Raw genomic sequence first — 17,857 nt, forward strand, 5'->3', positions numbered from 1 at the left:
AGTAATTTTAATACTTAAATTAGAAGTAAAATACTAAGAATCAGTGATTTTTTCAGAAATACGATCAGGACAGATAAAGAATCCAGCAATGCAGAGGCTAAGGTGATTATGAAATGTACAGGTTTTCACAGTTTTTTATTGCCACATCTTGTAAAAATGCACTCTTTTAAGAAATAGATTTCTTTTTAAAGAACAATTTTAGATTTACAGAAAAAATTGAGAAGATGATAGAGTTCCCAAATACCCTGCCCTTAGGTTACCCTACTATTAACTTTTACTTTAGTGTGGTACGTTTGTTACAGTTAAGGGACTGAAAACACATTATCATTAACTGAAGTCCATGCTTTTTTTCTTTTTTCAGACTTCCTTAATTTTTACCAAATAATTTTTCTGTTCCAGGATCCCATCCCACATTAAATTTAGTTGTGAAGTCTCCATAAGCTCCCCTTGACAGTGACAGCTTCTCAAACTGTCCTTGTTTCTGATAACCATCACAGTCTTCAGGAGTGCTGATCAGGTATTTGGTAGAATGCTTGGATTTTGCCCAGTGTTTTTCTCATGTGAAGGGGAAGTGACCCCACCTGGTTGTTCTGTCAAACGTGAATGTCAGGCCATGGCAGGGATCCTGCTGGTCTGCCCAGTGTGCGCTTGACAACTTCTAACAGTTGGACCCAGGCCTTCCCAGATGGCGGAGTGATATCCGCCTGCCAGTGCAGGAGACACGGGTTCAATCCCCGGTCGGGAAGAGCCCCTGGAGAAGGGAATGGCAACCCACTCCAGTATTCTTGCCCGGGAAATTCCAAGGACAGAGGGCCACAGTGGCGGGCCATAGTCCATAGGATCGCAAAGAGTCGGACACAACTGAGCACGCACGCAAGCTATTGAACCTGTAGTGGCGCGGGCCGGGCCTCGCGGCGTCGAGAGGGCGTGGAGAGGCCGGCAAGGGGACGGAGCTGGCATCCTGGCACGTGGGTTCACTGGGTTCATTGCACCGCGGTGGGCGCGCTGCCAGCTCCCGGACTCCAAAGGAGCCCCTCTTCCCATCGCGGGTAGTGAAGTCTAGTCCTGCACAGCATGGACCCCAGACCCAGAGGGCGCCAGGGAGCTGGGCGCCAGTGTTTCCGAGCTGCGGAAGAGGCTGGGACCTGCAGATGGGGACTGCAGCCATGAAATTAACAGACGCTTACTCCTTGGAAGGAAAGTTATGACCAACCTAGACAGCATATTAAAAAGCAGAGACATTACTTTGCCAACAAAGGTCCGTCTGGTCAAGGCTATGGTTTTTCCAGTGGTCACGTATGGATGTGAGAGTTGGACTGTGAAGAAAGCTGAGCCCCGAAAAATTGATGCTTTTGAACTGTGGTGTTGGAGAAGACTCTTGAGAGTCCCTTGGACTGCAAGGAGATCCAACCAGTCCATCCTGAAGGAGATCAGTCCTTGGTGTTCACTGGAAGGACTGATGCTGAAGCTGAAACTGCAATACTTTGGCCACCTCATGCGAAGAGTTGACTCATTGGAAAAGACCCTGATGCTGGGAGGGATTGGGGGCAGGAGGAGAAGGGGACGACAGAGGATGAGATGGCTGGATGGCATCACCGACTCGATGGACATGAGTTTGAGTAAAGTCCCGGAGTTTGTGATGGACAGGGAGGCCTGGCGTGCTGCGATTCATGGGGTCACAAAGAGTCCGACACGACTGAGCGACTGAACTGAACTGGGAGCGAGTGTGACACAGGGAGGCGGGTGGAGACGGGAGTCTGAGGCAGAGCCAGATGGCCCTGCAAGCGAGCGCCTTTAGGGGCTGCAGTCAAAGGAAAATCAGGCTGACTCAGGGGCACGTGAGCAGAAGTAAGACCTAAAGCACAGAGCATGTTACGTTCTTGCAGTCACTGGTGTATTAGAGGAGTGGAAAGATTCTGTGACTATACACAGAGAGCTGGTTCAAAAAGTGGAAGATGGTGTCAGAGTTCTCCAGGATCATAAACTTGTGCCTGCAGAGTATCTAGAAAAGCCAAAGCTGAGCTGTTCCCCAACCACTGGAAGCTCATAGTCTCTTTCCTTCCCTACCAGATGAGACACCACCTCTTAACTGCTGCACAGACTCTGGGTTTCCATCTAGCTGTAGCCTTCCAGGCTTCTCTGTTCATGGGATTTCCCAGGCAAGCATACCTGAGTGGGTTGCCATTCCCTTCTCCAGGGGATCTTCCCCACCCAGGGATGGAACCCGAATCTCTTGCATTGCAGGCAGATTCTTTACTGCAGGAGCTAGGGAAGCCCATCTTGCTGTTAGATGCCCTGAATCAAGAGGACCTCTATCTTCACCATACCATCTCCCAAGGGGAGGGGTTTCTTTTCTTTTACAAACATCGAATGATGCTTGCAGATTGTCTGAACTTGCCATCCAGAATTTCCAAAAAAAAAAAAAAACAGCGAGTTTCTCAGATGATTTGAAAAAATTATGTAAAATCTTTTAATAAGCAAAGCCATGTGTGGTTTTTTTTTTTTTTTTTAAGAAACTTGAACTATACCCTCTCCTTGTACTTTTTTGTACAACAACTTTTGGTTGTCTTTTTTTTTTTTTTTTTTTTGTATACAGATTCTTGTCATTTGACCTCAGTCTGTGGTTTTATTTCACAATGATGGCTTCTAAAAGTCAAACCAACCTAGTTGCAGGTTTATCTTCCCCTTAAGTTGTTTTCTCATTCACAGCATTAACTTATTCAATAAATCCTTCAGTAGTGGGAACTGGTGAAAAGTGATCATTTTGGATCTTAAAGGAATTTGATATACATTCTTCTTTTATGGGGCCAAATTTTAATTTATAAATTTCAGATTTGGATCATTTCTATATTGCCCAGTGACTGTTTATGACAAATGATTTAGTTTGGTCTTTTCAGAAATTTGCTAACTCATTTGCCTTCATTTTCACAACTGGTCGTTTGTCATTGGCTATGTGATATGGATATTTCCCTTGTAATTCAAGAGTAGTTTAACACAAAGTATAACCCTATGGAGTTAGTGATTTCATATCATCTCAGGATGGTAAGAAGGAAATGGCAACCCACTCCAATACTCTTGCCTAGAAAATCCCATGGACGGAGGACCCTGCTGCAGGCTACTGTCCATGGGGTTGCAAGAATTGGACATGACTGAGTGACTTCACTTCACTTCAGGATGGTATGAATTGTGGAAAAACTGTATTCCTAGAATTGGATTTAATGTGCTCAGATGTCTAATCCTATCATCCATGATCTCTCTTTAGACAGAATAATTTAGAACAATATTATCTTCAATATTGGAGAAGGAAATGGCAACCCACTCCAGTATTCTTGCCTGGGAACTCCTATGGACAAAGGAGCATAGCAGGGCTACAGTCTATGGGTTCACAAAAGAGTTGGGCACAACTGAGCGACTTAACAACTTAACAACAGTCTTTAATATAAACTCCTCTTGAAAACATGTTTTCAGCTTTGAATTTAGTGACATTTTTTCAGTTAAAACTTCCTTATCTACCAATAACCACAGGACTGGAGCTGAACCTTAAATGTCGTATGGGTAGTGATTGCACTGAAGTTGAGTTAGATGGCCTTCATGATTTTCAGCTGTTTACAGATCTTAGACCAAGATTGTTGGGGCACCTTTTTCTGGGAGCTTCCCACAGGGAGTCAGCTGACCTAGACTCTGCCTTGTAAATAGAATGTATAAAAGAGTGAACAGAGATTCCCACTTGTGATATGAACTTCTAAAAGCCACAGTTATCTTCTCTATGGGCATTTTTCCTCTGCATGAAATAACGGTATGCCAAAAACAACCATCACTCCTGATCAAGTGAAATAGATGGTACTTTAAAGTTTATCTGTTAGAGTGCAGTGTACTTTATTATGTATTTTAGGGAGACTTGTTTCAAACATTTAGTTTCTTAATTTTGATTTTGTCTGGTTATTGTTGGTTGTAATGTACCTTGTAACTCAGTTACACAGGTCTGTTAACCTTTGAGCATCAACCATTTTCTGGTTGAGAAATCCCTTATATTTAAAAATATATTTATTTCCAAGTTCAATGTGGAGAAACCAGAATGTAGAGATAAGAAGAAATATAATTACTTAGAATTACCTGACCCTCAATGAAAGAGACAGAAGAGACGTGAGTTCAATCCCTAGATTGGGTAGATCCCCTGGAGTAGGAACTGGCAACCCACTCCAATATTTTTGCCTGGAAAAATTCCATGGACAGAGAAGCCTGGAAGGCTATAGACCATGGAGTCACAAAGAGTTGGACATGACTGAGCACAACAGAATTTGACAATTATGCTTAGCATTTCCAGATTTTTTTCTTTGTAGCCCTCTACATATAGATACATATATTTTATTTTTTCCTTAAAATGTTCATATTTATTTTTTAAAACTTTTATCCAAAAGAGACAAACACACAAATATGGTAAGTAACTTACAACGTGAAAAAATACGTATTCTTACTAGTAACTAAATAGGTACAAAGTAATCTGGGGGGGGGGAATATTAAAATTAAAAACATAACAAATCAGTTGGAATATTTAAAAACAGGTATACCATGTAGCCTGACAACTTGACTTTATCTTACTAGAAAACGAACTGGCAGTACATAATGAGACTTATGAAATAGTTCACAACCCTTCATACTCAGTTGTTTCACTTTGGGCTATAGACCCAAAGGAAATACTCTGAAAGGAAAGAAACATAAATAAATATCTGTAATTGTAAATCATTTGAAGCTACTCAGGTTAAGTGATGAAAATGGTGTAAGAATAATCTTTTGATTGTTTACATTTTTTATGTAGTATCAAAAGCCATAATGGACATGATCTCATTTAGTCCTCAGTGAGGAAGCTGTGCAGAGAAGGAAATGGCAACCCACTCCAGTATTCTTGCCCGGGGAATCCCGTGGAGAGAGGAGCCTGGTGGGCTGCAGTCCATAGGGTCACACAGAGTCAGACATGACTGAAGCGACTTAGCATGCATTGGAGAAGGAAATGGCAACCCACTCCAGTATTCTTGCTGGAGAATCCCAGGGACAGAGGAGCCTGGTGGGCTGCCGTCTGTGGGGTCACACAAAGTCAGACACGACTGAAGTGACTTAGCAGCAGCAGAGGAAGCTGTGACATGGGGGTCACACAGCTGGGACCTGGAAACTAGGGAGTTCTGTCAGGGCAGAGTAAGACCTACACTGAGAGTTGGAAAGCCTGGCCTCGCATCCTACGCCTTCCAGGTGTGGGATTTCAGCTAGTAGTTTGAGGATCTATCAATGGGTCACAACGCACAGCCTCCGCAGCTCCCAGGCTTTGAGCAATAAGTGAAATAATGCCTGGGAATGCTCCTACCATGAGCCTGAGAGGGCACTTACTGAGATCACTGCTTTCTGCAACTGAATCTTTAAATGAATCTTCAGACTGCACATTGAAGTCAGAGAGGTTTGGAGCACTTTTAATCAGCAAGAGAGCAATGAAACCATAGCTCAGTAGCTGTGAGGGCCAAGTTCAAAGGCGACAGTGGTGTTGTCTTTAGAGAAGTAAAGTGGATTTGCGTGAGCTTTGTGGGAGGCAGTAGGGTGTAGAGGGAATTCAAATCCACTTACTTGTTTTTGACTGAAGACATTATGCACATGCCAAAAAACCTTTGAGCATTGAGAAACTCACAACCTGGCATGTGGTTTCCAGCTTCCTCATTCCTCCAGCGTCCTCTCTTGCATAATCCTGCTCACTGTGACACAGGCTGGAACTTGGCTCCTGGGATGCCCTGCCCTCCATCAAATCATCTGAAGTCCTTTCCCTGTGTATCTACTTTTCTTCCAGTCGTGAAAAACCAAGGCTGACGCAGTCTGCCATGACCCGGAACCCCGAATTCCAGACACTCCTTCCTACTTACTCCTCTTTCAGCATTGCCAATGGGAGTGAGGGGTGGACCTGGCAGAGACACGCTCTGCAACCCTGGGCTGGGAGATAAAGTCCCAACTCAATAGCTCATGAGGCTGACTGGGGCAAAGGCCATTTTTGTGCTGATGACGAAGATTTCATGACAGAGACAGCCACCAGAAGAGCAGTCAGTTTGGGGGAGAATGAGGAGGCATCAAACCGATGCATGTCAAAGTGGCATATTACTGGCTGGGCTTTGGGCGAGAGAAAATGGTACCTGGAATAGCAGCAACATCCTCGTGTGCATGTGTGTATGTCTGTGTGTGATGTTTCAGCCCTACAAAGTGTTCTCCTAGCCATTGTCTGACTTGATCATGAGCTCCACAACCTCTAGACTTGACTTAGAGTGGGACTAAGCCTTAGAACACTCCTAAATCTGGGTGACTTCAGCCTCAAACTACTGTGCTGTGTCCAGAGTAGATTAATGCTACCGTTGCCTCACCAGCCTCAACATATCACCGTGTCCTATGTTTTCTTTGGTACTTTATATGGACAATTATTTAATCCTTTCAGCAGCCCTACAAAGAAGCTATTCTGAATCCCATTTTACAGTACAGGAAACGGAGGTTCAACAATGTTCATCAGTTGCCCAGGGTCACTGAGCAAGTAGGCTATGAAGAGGGTTTCAAACCCATATTTGCTTGACTCCAAAATCCATTCTCTGTGACTCCTGTGCATGCCAGAGGGTGTTTTTCTGTTTCAGTGACCTGGAAGAAGGTAGGGATTTTTGCCTTTTTTTCCCCGCCTTAGGAATCCAGAATAGAAGTATGCCACCAACTTTGTGGTTTCTGGGCCACTTCCTGCTAAGTGACAGTGTTAGGCGAGTTGCGGGGCAGAGGGAAGCAAGCATTTTTTTCTTTAACATGTGCTTTGCTTTCCATAGACAGAATCCTTTTTCTGGCAGCCACTTTCTTTCCAAAGCTTAGAACACCATATGCTCTCAAGAAGGGAGGAAACGTTTCATTCAACAAGGAAAAATTTTCAGCTGCCCTGCCCCTCTGCAGTTCAAATAGTCTTCAAAACATCTGTTTCTATTTTATTTGTTTGTCTTTTGGAGAAAATCAAGAGTAAATTTGAGGTTAATAAGAAGCAAGATATCTTCCCGAAACAAACACCCACCCACCCCCCCCACTCCCGGTACCTGGCAATCTGAAAAGATTTTGTTTGTTTGTTTGAAACATTGTTGGAGTAATAGAAAATCTTTGTTCGAAACATTGTTGGAGCAATAGAAAATCTGGACAAACACCCATGATTAAAATGCAGTTATTAAGAACCATAAGTTCAGAGGTTAACTATTATATACCATAAGAGAACAGGTCCTTCCAGTGGACTCTGATGGTTTTGAAAACGAAGCACTTGGCGAAGCAATTAATAAGATCATAACAAAGTTTCCATAAAAGACTAACATAGCCTGGAGTTTATTCTGGATCTCAGCCTGTAGGCAGAGGGAACAACTAAAAGACAGAAATTTTTTAAAAAATCTCTGTGGACAAATTAAGGTCTGGTGGGCATTCACATGCACAGGTGGACAGAAGCCCTTTAGGTCAAACATACTGTGATGGGATCAGAGCCCTTTTCTACAAATGCAGCAGAGTTGAACAATATTATTCCACCATCTGACTCTTATTAGGTATTTTCTTATTTGGTTACTTTAAAAAAAAAAAAAAAGCTCTTTTTTGGGACGTCCCTGGCGGTCCAGTGGTGAGACTTCGTCTTCCGGTACAGGGGGTGTGGGCTCGACACCTGGACTGGGAGCTAGGATCCATGCGTCATGGCCAAATAACCAAAACAGAAAAAAAAAAAAAAAACAGAAGCAATACTGTAGCAAATTCAATTAAGGCTTTAAAAAAGGTTCACATTTAAAAAAAAAATCTTTAAAATGGCTCTTTTTTGCATGTGGTAAAATTTACATGTAACGAAATACCCATCTTAAGGGTACATTCTGTGAGTTCTGGCAAATGCAAACACCTGTGTACCTCAAACCCTTATTAAGATGTACATCATGGCCATCACCCAGAGGCAACTCTTGTTCTGATTTTGACGAATTAGTTTTCACTGATGGGGGATGTCATATAAATAGAATCACATGTAATGTTGTTTTGTGAGATTTATTTGACTCAGCAAAATATTTTCATTTATTATCATCTTTTTATTGCTGACTAGTATTCCATTAGAAGAGTATTCTACAATTTGGGAGTTTTGTTTTTTTATTGTTACCTATTTTCCTGTGGATGGACATTAGGTTATTTCCAGTTTTTGTCCCAAAAAGTCACTAATCTTATTCTTTGTATAAGTCTTTTTGTGGGTAGAAGTTTTCATTTCTCTTGAGTATTTAATAGCTGTGAATGCAACTGCTGAGTTATAGGGGATGGTAAATATTTAGTTTTATAAGGAACTTAAAGGTGTTTTTTTTTCTTTTTTCTGAGATGGTTGGATCACTTTACACCTCCACTACCAACATATGAGAACATATCCTTGCTGACATTAGATGTTATCAGTAGTACCTCATTTTGATTTTAATTTGCATTTCTCTCATGACTAATAGCATTGAGCACCTTTTCATGTGCTTATGGTTCATCTGTGTATCTTCCTTTGTGAAGAGACTGTTCAAATCTTTTGCCCATTTTCCAAAAAGTGGGTTGTCTCTTTATTATTGAGTTGCAAATATTCTTTATGTATCCTCATGTCAGAGAACGGAGGGACCATGAAGTGCCCACTGAACTGAGAACGCATCTTGAGACCAAAAGAATGAGGCAGGCAACTCCAAATAATCAATGGATCAGTTTATTATACAGCAACTTACAGGGTGGAATCAGGATTGAGTCAACAATGATCCAGAGGCATTCACAGCTGTACTCTGTGCCATTGAGGGGCTATTGGGTCAGTTTTATAGTTAACCTAGAATGTGGAGGTGGGCACTTGGAAATAGGACATGCATTTCTATGGTAAGATTTTTGAATAGGTAACTTTATGGACATCAGGAATACATCAGTGAAGGTTTTCATCATTGTTTGGGGACTAATAAAGCATAGAGGTCACCTGGTTCTAATGATTCTTAAACAATATCTGTTAACTACAGTAAAGCCCTGAGGATAAAGAATCCATACACTACAGTATAGTCCTGGGCAGGGTCAGCAGAAGAACAGGAGATACCATAAGGGCTCAAGATGTCTTCAGTTATGCTAACAGTCATACACTTCATATAGTAGAGAAATATATATGTCTCAGACTGCCCCTCCTCCTCTGATGGGCCCAGTTACGTGAATTTTTTTGTCTGTGTCTGTGTGCATGCTAAGTTACATCAGTCGTGTCTGACTCTTTTCGACCCCATGGACTGTAGCCCACCAGACTGTCTGTCCATGGGATTCTCTAGGCAAGAATACTGGACTGGGTACCCATTCCCTTCTCCAGGGGATCTTCCCAACTCAGGGATCGAACCCACATCTCTGGGTCTCCTGCATTTGGCAGGCAGGTTCTTTACCAGTAGTGCCAACTAGGAAGCCCCACGTTGCCAGGAATTCTGCTTCGTTTTTTTTTACTGTATTCCCAGTATGGCCTCTGGCACTTAGTAGGAGTTCATTTACATGAACATTTACTGGGGAAAAAAATCAGCGAATGAACAGATGAATGGACTTTTGGGCCCAATATCCAGACACAGTGTTCTTAAATGTAATGACAGTGATTAATAAGGAAATGGAGGGAGAGAAAATCTTAACGTTATCCTTGAGTCATAAAGTGTACTTGACACAAAAGACTCAGGATACCTTCAGGGAATTTGTTCACCCAGGGAAAAGACGGCTAGAATATCTCATGGAGTAAGCTCATTTGTCCCCGTTCTGAAGCCTCTCGTGCAAGCCAGCCCTGCTGCCTAGTGTGCTGCATTCTGCGACTGTGTCCCAACCCTTCCAAGTCTTGGATTCCAACTGGGCTTGTGTGACGGATGATCAGAACCTCTCGCCTTGGAGAGTTTTAGGTAACTTAAGCCAGCTGATCCCGGCTTTCAACACTTTCCCCTTGGCTGCTGCTGACACTGATAATGCCGTTTCCTGCCAACTGTTCCCTCTGCCGGGCTCTGTGCCTCACTAGTATGCCCACCTCTCCAGATGTGCACTGTCTTTCTGGGCCCCTGAGGGTCAGCAGGGGGCTCCTTCCTCCTTGGTCTTGAAGTGGTTTTCCTGGTCCTAATCCACCTGTCTCCAGACTCTCCTGCTGGGGCTATCCCCTGAATGATCGTGTCAGAATCCACATCTGTAGGGAACTTGGCCATTTACAAAGTATGTTCCCATCCATTATCTATGTGTGTGCGTTAGTTGCTTAGTCATGTCTGACTCTGTGTGACCCCATAGTCTGTAACCTGTTGGACTCATCTGTCGATAGAAGTCTCCAGGCAAGAATACTGGAGTGGGTTGCCATTCTCTTCAGCAGGGGATCTTCCTGACCCAGGGATCAAATCTCGGTTTCCTGAATTGCAGGCAGATTCTTTACCATCCGAGCCACCAGGGAAGCCTATTATCTATAGGAAACTCCAAATAGCCCTATTTGTATTTTCCTTGATTTCCCCCCTCCCCCACCCAAGGAAAACCATAAAGAGGTGATTTAATTTGCTCCAGAATATAAAAGTTGCTTATGCGACCCAGAGTTTTCTAAGACTCTCTGGGTCTTGCTCAAAGAATAGTGGAGCTTTTTTTTTTTTTTTTTTTTAGCTCTGATGGGTGTACATGTTCAGTGTTTAAAAGGCTTCATAGATTTTTATAGTTCGGCAACTTGGATTACATCTATCATTGTTGTTTAGTCATTAAGTTGTGCCCAACTCTGACTCAATGGACTACAACTACAGCACACTAGCCTTTGCTGTCCTTCACTATCTCCCCGAGTTTGCTCAAATTCACATCCACTGAGTTGGTGATGCTATCTAACCATCTTATCCTCTGCCACCCCCTTCTCCTTTTGCCTTCAATCCTTCCCAGCATTGGATCTTTTCCAATGTCATTAGAAATGTAATTACCATATCAAGGACACATATGGGTGGTTCTCAACTTTTTAATTTTTATGTGACCATCATTATGAATTTCCCTGGCCCACCTCCTTTTCCCTCCTTGGATCACATATTCACATATTACTTTTTAAAATGTCCACTACAAAATGTATTTACTGACACATTTTACCTTTTTTATTCATCAGACATGTATACCTTCCAAAGTTTAGGGTCAGGATCAGATAATCTGTGCCCTCAATGGGGCTGATTTTATTAGAGCCAAAATAAAGACATTTGAGATTTGAGTTAGCCTCCAAGACTAATAACTGGTACATTTCCATTTCTACAAGGCTTTTTATAGATTAAAAAGTTCATGCACTGACCCTTGGGAAAGTGGAAGCAGATTTTAGTGCTTGTGAAAACCGAGTCCTATTTCAGGGAGAAACTTTCTAGTCACTGATGTCTATGTCTGGGTGGGAGAGGAATGGGTATAAGGGCCTTTAACCCTTCTCCATGGCTCTCTAGAGAGTGAAGCTCAGGCAGCCTCACCCTAGTACTTCTCAGCGGCTGGTGTATTTGGGCTGTTCATGCCCAGAGGACTTGGGAAGAACTTGCATTTATAGAGACAAAGATATTCTGCTAACTATTGGCTAAAGGTAGACATTTTAAAATGGTCGTGGGACCAGAAGTTTTACATTGTATCAATAGTTGTCTCATTCAAATTATGCTTTCCAAGGGCTGTGATGGGTCTTCTAAAGGCAGTGTCTGTTTCTAAATCAGTAGAATTAATTAATGTCTTTCTGTATGCCAGTTATAAAGGAGTTTTAGTTAGGGAAGACTATGTAGTCTGTTATTTTATTATATGTATACATATGCGATTTATTATTTTATTAATTGAATATTGTGCTTTCTCTTGTTTCATAGGAGAACCAGCAGAAATCCACCAATGTCGTGTATCAAGCCCATCACGTGAGCAGGAATAAGAGAGGGCAGGTGGTTGGAACACGGGGTGGTTTCCGAGGATGTACCGTATGGCTGACAGGTATGCTGTGTTGAGATCTAAATGTATTTTATTTTGACTAAAAATTGGTGGTAACACACAACTTTAAGGAAAATAATGTGGCATATTTTATGTGTCATATATACATAGTCCATGTGTATTTTAACATTAGAAGGAGGCCGAGAGCTGTAGTAGAAAGCTTGGGTGTCAGTCATCAGGTCATAGAACAGGTCTCTGTTTCCACCTCTTTAACAGGAAAGGATGGATAAGTTGATTATGACATTCCCTATCAGCTCTAAGGAATTCTGTAATCCTCAATTTCATGCCTAAACACATTTCAGTTCAGTTCAGTCACTCAGTCGTGTCTGACTCTTTGCGACCCCACGAACCACAGCAGGCCAGGCCTCCCTGTCCATCACCAACTCCCAGAGTTTACCCAAACTCATGTCCATTGAGTCGGTGATGCCATCCAACCCTCTCATCCTCTGTTGTCCCCTTCTCCTCCTTCCTTCAATCTTTCCCAACATCAGGGTCTTTTCAAATGAGTTGGCTCTTCTCATCAGGTGGCCAAAATATTGGAGTTTCAGCTTCAACATCAGTCCTTCCAATGAACACCCAGGACTGATCTCCTTTAGGATGGACTGGTTGGATCTCCTCACAGTCCAAGGGACTCTCAAGAGTCTTCTCCAACACCACAGTTCAAAAGCATCAATTCTTCAGTGCTCAGCTTTCTTTATAGTCCAATTCTCACATCCATACATGACTACTGGAAAAACCATAGTCTTGACTAGACGGACCTTTGTTGACAAAGTAATGTCTCTGCTTTTTAATATGCTGTCTAGGTTGGTCATAACTTTCCTTCCAAGGAGTAAGTGTCTTTTAATTTCATGGCTGCAATCACCATCTGCAGTGATTTTGAAGCCCCCCCAAAATAAAGTCAGCCACTGTTTCCACTGTTTCCCCATCTATTTGCCATGAAGTGGTGGGACCGGATGCCATAATCTTAGCTTTCTGAATGTTGAGCTTTAAGCCAACTTTTTCACTCTCCTCTTTCACCTTCATCAAGAGGCTCTTTAGTTCTTCTTCACTTTCTGCCATAAGAGTGGTATCATCTGCATATCTGAGGTTATTGATATTTCTCCCGGCAATCTTGATTCCAGCTTGTGCTTCATCCAGTCCAGCGTTTCTCATGATGTACTCTGCATATAAGTTAAAAAAGCAGGGTGGCAATATACAGCCTTGACGTACTCCTTTTCCTATTTGGAACCAGTCTGTTGTTCCATGTCCACTGGCAGTTAAAAATGAGGCTTTCCTAATTTTACATCAAGCATTTGGCTGTCCATTAGAGATGTTCTTTATTGATTTCAGATGTTTTCACATTCTAGGAGGCTATTTTACTTATTTAAAACAATTAAAATCCAGGCAAGAAGAAAAACTCTATGTTTTCTATGTAGCTGAGGATGGTTCCTTTGTATAAAATTAACTCATTCCCACCAAGGAGACCAAATGAATCTTCTTTTACTTGTGTTTTTATAGCCCCAGAATATCAAAGTTAAGGGTTAGTGACAGAACTGGAATTAGTCCTGGGCTGTTACCTTATTCTCTGAGCATAGGTAGAGGAAGCTGATGCCTGGAAATGCAGGTCTGACATAGGCTGGACTCAAAAGAAAAAAAAAAACCAGGTTCATTTTGTAGACGTAATATTTCACATGGAGATGAGCTTAGATGCAAAGATATGTTTATCCGGGTTATGAAATGAACTTATGTGTTACTGTCTGCTCACAAATGTGGATTTATTCTAACCTGAAGATAATTCTAAAAAACACAACAAGCAAGGACCTGCCTTGCATCTTTTCTTGCTCTTCTGAGTCTTTCCTGTTTCTGTCTAAAGCAGCCTCATTCTTCTTTTTCAAGTTATTTCCTAGCGCCTGCAGCACTTGTCCTTGGTTTCCTGGCTTCATCCATCCCTGGAACAGCAACTTTCCCACTTTCCAGGGTGAGGCCACATAGTGAGCATGGAGCCTGCTTTGTTCCAGAAGGCAGGTTCACTGGGCTCAATGCCTGATCTGTTTCCCCAGGTTCCCTCTGAGAGGCGTGTTGTGCAGCAGTGGATAAAACAGCTACACTCCAGACGTTTCCTTCTTGCAATGTGTTTGCCTTCATGGGATGTTTTGCCTTCATGTGTTCATGTAAATTTTGAATCAAAACATATATACAGGGACTTCCCTAGTGGTCCAGTGGCTAAGACTTCGTGCTCCCGGTGCAAGGGGCCTGGGTTCCCCTCCTGGTCAGGGAGCTAGATCCCACATGCCGCAAGTGAGTTCTCATGCCACAGCTAAAGGAAGATTGAAGATCGCACGTGCCGCAAGTAAGACCTGGCACAGCCAAATAAATAATACATATTTTTTAAAAAACCATATACACCGAGTCCATTTTTCCTAATTTGAAACACCCTTGAAAAGAAAAAAAAAAAAAAGAACTGGTAGATGAAGAGAAAAACAAAATCTCAAAAGTATACTTCCCCCATCTTTTCTTACTTTCAAAAAAAGTCTTGTCTTCATTTATTTTTTATTCTCATATTACAGATGTTGGATACTGACCAGGCAAATCAGGAGAAACCAGATTCTTCAAATCTAGGGAACTGAAGTTGGGCCTCAGCTTCACCTACATTAGTTGTGTGATTTCGGATCAAGCTCGCTAAGCCTCTTATTTGTAAAATAAGAATGAAGATAGTGCCTCCTCATAGAGATATAGGTAGAACTGAATGAAATAAAGCATGTATGTGCTTAGCAGAGGTCCTGGTCCCTAGAAAAACTCTCAGTAAATATAACTGGTGTTACTTCAATGTATTAAAATAAATATTCCAATGATCTATATTCATACAGTTAACTGTGTTTGGAAATTTCTACTATTTCTCTCATTTTCTGATACAAAAGAATGTACCAGAGATTCGGGAATCTCATTTCTCCTGTCCTACAACTGGACATGTTCTAAGCGGAATTTATCACATTGCGTGCTAAGTCGCTTCAGTAGTGTTGCACTTTTTGCAACCCTGTGAACGGTAGCCCACCAGGTTCCTCTGTCCATGGGATTCTCCAGGCGATAATTCTGGAGTGAGTTACCATGTCCTCCTCCAGGGGAGGGGACAGGGAAGGAGGGGCAGGACGGCCTGGGGGTATGGCTTAGGTGATCAGCTGACCCTCTTAGCAGTGCTGTGTGCGGGGATCATGCCGCAGTACCCTGCTTTTGCTCCCAGGCACCTCAGAAATGACACTTGGCTTGTGGGGTTTTTGTATCTTTTTGCTTATAATTTGCTCCAACTGTGCCAGGGTATAGTTATTTTGAGTCTCTTATAGTTTCTTTATATCTGTTGCTCCAGGAGACCTTTGTTCAGGTGCAGGCACTCTAGTAAAGTGTCCCAGGTCCCAGCCTGTCTCACAAGCAGAACCCCTGGGGACTGTATGGAGCCTGCCAAGGTCTCCCTATTGACAAACCTCTTCTGCTTTGAAAGGCTGCTGCTGCTGCTGCTAAGTCACTTCAGTCGTGTCCGACTCTATGCGACCCCATAGACGGCAGCCCACCAGGCTCCTCCGTCCCTGGGATTCTCCAGGCAAGAACACTGGAGTGGGTATAATCCTAATAAAGGACAGATAGTTATTTCAAGATTTGAAAGAAATGCTAGTACTTAACTTTCAGTAAATTTCACTTTTTCTAGATTTGAATGGTTTGAATTCGAGGTCAATCAAATGATTGTCATGAGGGTTTTAATTACTCTTGAACTAGGTAAAACTTAGAATCAATCACAATTTATCATCTTAAACAGAGCCATCTCCAGTCTTGTCTTGACTGTTCTCAACAGGTCTCTCTGGTGCTGGAAAAACAACCATCAGTTTTGCTCTGGAAGAGTATCTCGTCTCCCACGCCATCCCTTGCTACTCCCTCGACGGGGACAACGTCCGTCGTGGCCTCAACAAAAACCTTGGATTCTCTCCTTGGGACAGAGAGGAAAATATCCGCCGGATTGCAGAGGTGGCCAAGCTGTTTGCCGACGCTGGTCTGGTCTGCATTACCAGCTTCATTTCTCCTTTTGCAAAGGTAAAATGACTTGGCAACATGCACGATTCCCACACACAGCGCCAGAGCTCTCCAACTGCCAGGGTGAGGAGCTGGCGGAGGGGAACGACAGAGCAAAGTCATACTTTGTTTCCCCCACCTTCTCTCATCGCTCACTTGCTCCCTCATTTCCTCTCTTTAATATTGATTATATAAAGAGAGTCCCTTCATTTCCAGATACCAGGGCACCAGTTGACATAAACCCTTCCACTTTCACAATGGTAAGTACACTTGGCCAGAGTTGAAAGGAAGAAAAAGTTAAACAAGAAAACTCCTAAAGCTCAGTAATTTTTATTTCTCCAAAAAGTTAGAGGGCTTGCTTGACTGAAGAAAACAGCAGTTCATTGACAAGGCATCAGGTTTTGTGTGTTTAATGTTGCAATCAACGAGGTGGAGTGTGTGCTCTTGTTTTAAAGCACAAAATTGCTTGGAGATACAAATAAGATACAATGACTTTGAACACATCCTTCGAATGAAATACTGTCCTGCTGCCAGCCCTGTCTTTTAGTTGGGATTCTTTTCCGTGTTTTTTTTTTTTTCTTTTTCTTTTTAAAGTCCTTGGGAGAGTTGTTTGCTAGAGTGAAACTTCTCTAAAGGGCTAATTTCCTGCCGCCTATGCACAGCTCAAACCCTAGTGTTATCTTAAGGCCATGGAAGACCAGAGTACAGTGTTTGTAATGAATTTCATTGTGAAACCTCTTCTTACTTTCTTTTTTTACTCTTCACTTATTTGGCTATGTCAGGTCTTAGTTGTCCCACGCGGTATCTTTGTTGTAGTATATGGACTTCTCTAGTTGTGGTGTGTGGGCTCTCTAGTTGTGGCGCTTAGTAGTTGCAGCATATGGGATCTTAGTTCCCCAGCCAGGGGTCAAACCTGTGTCCCCTGCATTGGAATGCTAATTCTTAGCCTTTGGAACACCAGGGAAGTCCCTCTTCTCACGTTCTTAAGCTGTAATTTTTTCCCAGGATCGTGAGAATGCCCGCAAAATCCATGAATCAGCAGGACTGCCCTTCTTTGAGATCTTTGTAGATGCGCCTCTAAACATTTGTGAAAGGAGAGACGTAAAAGGCCTCTACAAACGGGCCCGAGCTGGGGAGATCAAAGGTAAGACGGCCAGCTCAGTAGCCCTTTGCCCCTTACTTATGCCACCAATTCATATGTCTGTCCCCAGAAATCTGTCTGAGGTTTCAAAGACTGTTTTCCAAAACTACATATAGCACACACTTTTTTATCAAACCGTAGGATCTTCAATGTCTCCATGGGCTTATGAAAATGTGGGCTTCTATTTCTTGAGAACTGTCACCCCAGCCATAAGCAATCAAGTTCAGAGAACTATAACAGATGTATGTATGTGACTGTGTGTGTAGGAGGAATCTTTCAGAGTTTTCCTCCCCCTTGTCTTCCTTTTCCATTCTAATTAACTGCAGAGGGCTTGGGCTCAGGTTTTGTTGAAAACACACGTGTAAATGTTCTTACCTATGGCTGGAGGTCAAGGAAGGCTGTTTGACCTTTTCTGTTTTAATCTGAACACAATGGTTGAAAACATTTATTCCAACACATGCAATGTCTTATTGAGTCAAAACATTGTTCTGTTGGTGCAGATGTTACTTTCAGCATTCTACTTTGCAGGGTTTACGGGTATTGATTCTGATTATGAAAAACCTGAAACTCCTGAGCTTGTGCTTAAAACCAATTTGTCCTCCGTGAGCGACTGTGTACAGCAGGTGGTAGAGCTTCTACAGGAGCAGGTGGGTGGACTGAACTTTAAAAAAAAATAATAATGATTTTACAAAGTCATGAGAGATCATCTATTTACTGAAG

General features: G+C 42.5%; 1 protein-coding gene across 8 annotated transcripts in view; it reads left to right on the plus strand.

Annotated features, from left to right (window-relative positions):
* Positions 1–17,857, plus strand: part of PAPSS2 (3'-phosphoadenosine 5'-phosphosulfate synthase 2) — an 84,300-nt gene that overhangs the window by 37,321 nt on the left and 29,122 nt on the right. For 7 of the 8 annotated variants that reach the window (XR_006345240.1, XR_006345241.1, XR_006345242.1 and 4 more), the window contains exons 2-5: positions 11,847–11,964; positions 15,782–16,017; positions 17,002–17,140; positions 17,666–17,784. Coding sequence is in view for 2 of the 8 variants with exons in the window: in XM_043924968.1 (XP_043780903.1) it covers positions 11,847–11,964; positions 15,782–16,017; positions 17,002–17,140; positions 17,666–17,784 (612 nt within the window). In the remaining 6 variants the exon portion in view is untranslated. Of the gene's footprint in view, positions 1–6,032; positions 6,075–11,846; positions 11,965–15,781; positions 16,018–17,001; positions 17,141–17,665; positions 17,785–17,857 lie in introns of those variants that run through there. The other variant, XM_043924969.1, reaches the window with a different exon arrangement.

Source organism: Cervus elaphus, chromosome 15 (genome assembly GCF_910594005.1).
Source record: "Cervus elaphus chromosome 15, mCerEla1.1, whole genome shotgun sequence".
Lineage (NCBI taxonomy): Eukaryota > Metazoa > Chordata > Mammalia > Artiodactyla > Cervidae > Cervus > Cervus elaphus.